This window comes from Chinchilla lanigera, unplaced genomic scaffold (assembly GCF_000276665.1).
Source record: "Chinchilla lanigera isolate Chin_1 unplaced genomic scaffold, ChiLan1.0 scaffold00045, whole genome shotgun sequence".
NCBI classification, from domain to species: domain Eukaryota; kingdom Metazoa; phylum Chordata; class Mammalia; order Rodentia; family Chinchillidae; genus Chinchilla; species Chinchilla lanigera.
Window position 1 is genome coordinate 7,433,425 of NW_004955446.1, and position 7,693 is coordinate 7,441,117.

Here is a 7,693-nt window from a genome sequence, read left to right on the forward strand (position 1 = left end):
CTTAGTAATATGCACTTAAGATTCTTCAATATCTTTTCACGGTCTGATAACAATTTTTTCAGCATTGAATAATGTTCCAATGTCTAGGTGAATGCAATCATTTTTAAACTTGATGTATGCTTCCTGAATTTTCCTCAACACAGAATTCAACAACATACTTTTAAAAGCAGGAGTCTATCTATCCGACTAATATATTCACATGGTTCAAACATAAAGCACAAGATAATACAGAGAGAAAAAACTTCATGCAGTCTTATCTGCTGAATTCTGATCTCTGCACACAAAACTGGCAACCCTGCTTTATTAGTTTATCCTACCATATATTATTTTTATGTAGACAAAGTCAACATAAATTTCTATGTGTTTCTAGCACACACATATACTTTTCCCTTTTATTTTTTCCTCTCATCTTTTTTGGAAAACTGTTCTGTACTTTTCCTTCTTACATAATATGTCTTAAAGATATTTTTCATATTAATACATAAAGAACATCCTCATTTTTATAGCTATATTATATATATGTAGCATGACATATGCAACTGATCTAATAATGAGCACTTGGACTTAGAAAACAATGAAATTATAATTATGGAATTATTAGTTTATAAAGGACCAAAAGACTTCAAAAAAAGTTAAATAATATTGTATGGCTGAAACAGTACTACCAAAATTAATGTGTTAATTTAAATACTTAGAATAACAGTTATAAGTCCAAAAGTAGAAATGTATTTCTAAAAAAGACCCCAACAGATTAGTGACAAATCTACTTGGTCATATATGGATTTTTAATTTGATTTTATTACAGATAATCTTACCCATATTATTCACTCACATGTTACAGAAATTGTCAGGCTTCAAGAAGAATTCCTGCTTTGCCCAGGGCTACCACAAGGATTTTTATTTTGATTCATAGCATGTGAGAATATTATTGGAAAATAGTAAGAAAATAATTATGAAGGGGCCCTTTAAATCTTCTCCTTCCTCTAGAAAACATAGCAAATAAATGTCTGAAAAGAATGCCAACTAACAACTCAAAACAATGACTATTTTCTCTTATTAGAAGATGATTTGAGTATCTGTCCATAAATATATAAATATTAAACAATTACGTGTAATGTTTATTCACTCAGTTGGATAAACTAAATTCTGCTTATAATTCATAATTTATTATATTATGTAACTAAGAAATTATAAGTGTTAAGTCTGCCAAATTTAATTTGTCATCCTTTTATTCCAGTACTGGTCCATTTCCTATATGAAGTTAAACAACATCTCTTACCTACAGTCTTTCTAAGAAGAATAAGAATTTAATACAAACACTGGAAATCTTTATAGATTTAAATTCATGAAAAAAATCTGACACAAGTGAAAGCAACAGATAGTCCTCTCAAACAGTAATTAGTGTCTCTGTTGGTAATATTTCAAGTGAAGGATAAATATTCAAAATAACAGTTTAAAAACTATTTCAAGTTAAAGAAAGACAAAAATAATACTAGTAAATGTAGTGTTTATACTGAAACAAAAATATTAATAACTTTTTATCCTTAGAAATGTACACTATTATTACAAAGCTAATTCTTTAAGATTAAAAAATAATTTTTATATATCCATTTAGATGCTACTTTTGAATATCAGTTGTTCATAAAATACCATATACTTTAAATTACATTTTTTTAGTCTTTCTACTGAACTTTTAATTACATGATTTGATATTTTTACTAAAATGTTAATCTTTATAAATGATCTATGCTTTGGGGAGAATTTTGATATTTTAGCAGTTATTTTTAGCTTTGCTCTATAATATTACAGCAGAATTGGGACAAATTCAGTATTTTCAGTATTTTCCAGAAGATTCGGATTGAAAGACCTTTAGGGATTTCATTTACTTCAAATTCCACTTTGGATCTTCTCTTTCATACAAATGAGATCTAAAAGTGAGAATAACAACATACCATCACTGGTAATTACCTACAACTTTTTCCATATAAAACATCCTATAATTATTTAAACTCAGTCTTCTTCAAGTATGCAGATTTAATACACATTGACATATTTGTTCTTGAGGAGTACGTCTGGGAATCCTAAAAAATAAAAATGCCTACACAGCTCAATAGTAATAGAAAGGGGATACTGAATTATGTGCTCACTACAGAGATCAAGTTCTAGCTTCAAGGACTTCACAGTTTCATGAATGGGTCAAATATGTAAAAATAAGCAAGAATATAAAAGTTGAGGGAGAAATGTTCAGGAATGCTGACCAAAGTTACCATAACAAAGAACTATTAATTAGGTGGCTTAACATAATAGAAATACTCTCTGCTATTGAGAAAAGAAGTCCGAAATGGAGATGCAAGCAGAGTCATGCTCTCTTTTGAAGGTGCTAGGTGACAATTCATCTTTTCTTTTCTAGTGGCTATCCAACTTTTGTTGGTATTCCTTGGCTTATAGCTACATCACACCAACCCCTGCCTCCTCCTTCACATGCCTTCTATGTGAGTGTCTCTGAGTCCGCTCCTCTTTTTTCTTTAGTGTACATTCTCACTAAATAATAGTTACATTTGTTTTGGGAGGGGCTGGGGATGTAGCTCAGTGGTAAAGTACTTGCCTAGCTTGCACAAGGCCCTGAGTTCAATCCCCAGTACCCTCCCCCCAAAAAAGGAAACGGTTTCTAAAACATTTGTTTTGGGAAACTGGTAATATATGTATCATTTATTGATCATTTTTTAGCCCTTTCTCTACCCTTCCTACTCTTCCCTTCTCCCCTTTCTTTTCTCTAAAAATGTTAGCCTCCCTGTTTCCTATAACTTCTTTATTTTACTCTATAAATTGTATTTTGGATTTCTCATATAAGAGAAATGATGTAATATTTAGTTTTCTGTGTCTGACTTATTTCACTAACATGATGGTCTGCTTTCCTGCAAATGACATGATTTCATTCTTCTTTATGGCTGAAATATAAATATATAAATATATATATATATATTCCCACATTTTCTTTTTGTTGATGGGCGTCTAAATTGTTTCCAGAGCCCTCTTATAAGGGTTCACCCTAATCCACTATGATCTCAACTATGTCTGCTAAGGTACCTTTGAAGTCAATTAAGGTTTGAGGCAGACATGAATTTGAGGGACACTACTGAGCCCACTACACTGAACATGTACGAGGAGAAAAAGCAAAAAAGAATATTTGTCAGACTGTATAAATTAAATGTCCCACATCTAAGCAAGTTCCACAATTTAGCAACTTTAATACAAATGACCATAAGCATATAATATGAACTGAAAAAGTTACAGCTGCAGAGAGTATCCATTAATAAGACCTTAGCAACATTACAGAGCTTCTACCCTTTTTTGAATGATTATGATTTAATAAGAAATAAATTTAAAGATTTACAGAGCATTCAACTTTTAATTTAACTCCAGTTCCTTTTAATATATGGCTCTAAACAATAAGTAGCTAATCCCTAAATTGATTTTTGTGTTCAAAAATGTGCTATAAATATTAGCAATGTTTTCAGTACATTACTTTTAAAAATACCCAAAATAAACAAGACACAGTTGGTTCTACCCTAAACTGGCCTATGCTAAAGTTCTTTGGGTGGGACGTAGACAGCTGAAGGCCTGTGCTTAAAGGTATGACTGATAAATGCACTGCCGGAGTTCGCTGTGCACATATCAATGGTGGATCAACCTTGTTTGGTCAGAACACTATTCTTCTAGCTTCTGAGCCCCAATCAATTTTGACACCAGGATGATGATGCAGAAATATTTCCAGGACATACCCTTTTAAAGCCATTTTTACAGTAGGCATTATGTTGCTTTTTATGTACATTATGTACTCAATCTTCTCAAATGCTTTTTAAAAATCTCTTATTTTTTACGATCGATGTGTACTACAGACTGCACTTCAACCAACTCATGCCGAGCTACAAATTTTCGGCTTGAAAGTCAGTTGGTATCATCAGTGACCTCCACCTGTCTGTGTGTGTCTTAGACTCTCCTTTCTTTTCCTGTTATCACCAAAATCCACCACTAAATCATTATGACATTCTTTCCTAATGCCTTCACAGGTCTACATTTTTACAGCTTTACGAAGACTCTTCACACTGCACTATGCATCTGTACTACCATAACAACTGCTTCCTAAATGACCATCTGCATTTCAATCCATCTTGCTAGAATGAGCTCCTTAAGATATCACTGTAATCATATCATAACTACTTTAAAACCATTCAAAGGCTTCCCATTACCTATAGAAGCATTTCTCAAAACATGTTTTATAGAATACGAGTTTCACAAGATCTTAACATGTTTCCGTTTTAAACAAGGGTTAGGGAAAACAGGGTAGATTCTGTTGCCAACTGGCTGACAGAAAAAGTCGTTTTTTTACAGCAAGATTTTTAGAGCTTTTAGTAAGCCAAATACACATTACTGATATCCCAGGGTAGGAAAGTATGTATTTCACGAATTTATTTCATTACAGACCTCTTTTACTGTGACACTTTATAAAAGCACAAACTCTTGAGTTTCCTTTTTATGACTCTCTAAAGTCTATTTTCAAACTCTTTCTAAGCTTCTCTCTTACTAACCTTGTAAATTTCCACCTTCAACTAGACCCTAACTCACTGTACTCTGAGCAAGCGATATGCCTGTGCGTGTATGATGTTGTCTTCTTTTCCTTCTACAAAAACCTGTCAATTTTCCAAGGTCAAATTCTGTTTTCTTCACAAGATCTTTCCTAACAATTCAAGTGAATGCTAATCTTTTTCTTTTCTCAACTACAACCCCTTACACTTCATCTAATGCTTCTTGTGGCACTCAATCTCTGCCTGAGTACAAATCTCCTGGAGATTTATTTGGGAATTTAGTTTTTGTTGGTGGTCTTTTTTCCTTTACTAGAAAGCAAAATCTCTAAAGAAAGAAGCACACCCTCGTATAAGCCTAACATTTCTACAGTTTTCTAATAGCAGGACTTTACAGATATGTACCAAGTAGATGGGGGAAAGTTATTACAGTGTTCTATTTGCCCCAGCAAATCCAGCCTCCACTTCTCTGCCTCCTGTTCCAGAAAGCTAACCTTTATAGGTTATATCAACAGATTCTCTTCCTCTCTAGCTTCCAGTGAAATTCAGCTAATAGGCAATATCAACTGGAGAGGAGGAAAAATGAGGTCAGAAAATTTACTTTGCTGGCTTCCTTCTTAAATGGGCTGGCTGTTTCCCTTGGCTCAAGGTCACAAAAATCACTTCTTATCCTCACCCTTTCAGTCCTGGAAATGGAAAAGACATCGCAGTGTTGGCCTTCCAATAATTAGGGATTCTTACGACCTGTGGTTTCTCTCCTAGACCCTGCATACACCTTCGAATAGTCCCTTTATTAAACTACCCTCAAATTACAGAATTGGAATGTGCCGTCTGTTTCTTGTCTGAATGCTAAACTGATACAGATGTTAATATAAATCACTTGGCTATTTTAAAAGACAGTTATTAGTCTCATAATATTAAGACTAGGCAATAGATTTGTTTCGAGAATCAAAAGTAAACACACACAATGACTGCTGGATTATGAACCACTTGAGGGAACAAATCATGACTTACTCATCTTTGTATTTAGTCTTGTGTATAGAAAATTTCCTTGTACAAGGTTTGCAATAAGCATTCACATAACTTAATAATCTACTGCAGAGAAAATGCTCATCTTACAGGGATAGGCTCCTCTATATCTCCTAACCTCTCCCGCAGTTAAGGGGGGGTCAAATGTTTGAGTTCTGGCCAGTGAGATATGGATGGAAGTGATGCCTTTTTCAGGCCTGTGCTTAAGACTATCACAAGTGAGTCTCAATTCTTGTCTTCCCTTGCCAGCCTTTTTCTAAGTGATGTTAATGTAGTGTAAGATGAACGGGAGCTTCCTGATTGAAAAATCTAATGTTTGTGTTAAAATGCTGTTTTACGGTTTTTTATTTATGTATTACAGAGTCCACGTATCCTCGATGTATAACAATCTATATGTAGAACAATTATAAGGGGTTAAAATGATTTTGACTTCTATTTAAATATTATAGATTTCTCATGAAAAATGTAATTTCAAGATAAAGACTAATCATATGCTATGTATTACACAATGAATGAAAATGTGTATGTTAGCAATAATTTAATATTGACAAATGAGAAAAAAAATCCTAAAAATACTATTTTTATTTGCTTAGCAGTAAGCCTAAGAAAGCTACACCCATACCATGAAGTGACGATGTCCCGTGGAGTTCTGTATCCAGACTGAGACCCCAGGCACAGGCACCCATGTCATTCCTCGTGGTGTAGTGGGGACAGAGGGATAGAGGGTGGTTGAATGAACAGGACACACAGGGCAGTATTTCCAAGAGTTTGGACCAGACTTTGATGCACTAGGAACTTTCTTTATGCTTTAGTCCCCTCTTGCCTATGTTTGCCTTCTATTCAGTTTAAATGTGCTTTTCCTTAAAAAATAAGAGGAAAACAAAGGAACAAAGTTACCTTGTGCTCTGTCATCATTAAAAGCAAACTGTCATCTGAAGGAGTTAGGTAAACTTTTGAAAGTTTCATGTTTCCTGATGTTTTAGCTCTTTCTGGGCATTTAATACTCATACTTAGACAGTGGGATATTGCCAAAGGAGAATATATTTGTTTTCTACACATATAAAATCCAAATACATAAAATTAAAGATGAAAATTAAAAACCAAAATATACACACATACATGAATTCACACATAAAAGCAGAGTGCCATTTAGCATCTTTTGAAAGTTTTGTCAATCTTGTCTGTTTCTAAGATTTAGTCTTTCCTGTATTATAATTTACTGATTTGAGCAACTGTCCTTGCCTTTGTGTTTCTTTCCCGGTTAAACATGTTTTGCTAAGTGTTATTTTTAAATGCTTACATAATTAATCTATATTTATAATGTATCAAAAAATAGATGGTGTATTTAATGATTATGTAGAGCATATCAGGCCCCCTGTCCTGCTGCTAACATATTTCTGTGGCAACACAGACTTTTTTGTATACTTGCCTTTTAAAAAACTAGAACACTTCCTTTGGGCAATTTTCCATTTCTTCTTCATCAGGATCATTAACACCTACATTGCCAACATTTTTTTCTTTCTTCTTTTTGATCTTCCCATTCCTCGTTATGTTACAAATACTTCACTATTCTTTCTGAAGAGCTTCCTGAAGGCTCTTCTTCTAAGTCTAAGTTAGAATACATCTCTGTTATCTTCCTTGCCTATAATAAACTCTAACGTTATTTACTGCTTTCTCTCTGGTTTCTACTTTACCAATCATTTTCTCTCTGATGATCAGAATTAAGCCACAAGTAATGATGTTTAAGTAGACACAGAGATAGCAGAAAGAATAATGGTAACTATGCAACAAACTACTGTTTGTTAGAAGCAGGTTCAGGGACTATATTCTAGGTTTTAAGAAAAGGTTATATTATATAAATGGCTTAGCCTTTTGTTACAAGAGATTCCATCAGTTTTCTGAGGAATTAAAAGCAATCTTACAGTATATAATTATTAGTAATACAAAAGGAAGAGGAAAACAGAAGTAAATAATTATTAAATTACCCAGATAACATGTATCATCTCTTACCTGTGAATTTAGGTTTATTACACTTAATAAAATAGATTACAATATGTGACATTTTTTAAATACTGAGAAGA

At 33.2% G+C, this 7,693-nt stretch overlaps 1 protein-coding gene across 1 annotated transcript in view; it reads right to left on the minus strand.

Moving 5' to 3' along the window:
* The window catches only part of Ndufaf2 (NADH dehydrogenase (ubiquinone) complex I, assembly factor 2), a 94,419-nt gene extending 87,958 nt beyond the window's left edge, over positions 1-6,461 (minus strand). The window contains exon 1 of the mRNA XM_013518417.1: positions 6,235-6,461. Within this exon, the coding sequence (XP_013373871.1) occupies positions 6,235-6,298 (64 nt within the window). The 5' untranslated portion in view covers positions 6,299-6,461. The remainder of the gene's footprint in view (positions 1-6,234) is intronic.
* Between the last annotated feature and the right edge of the window lie 1,232 nt (positions 6,462-7,693).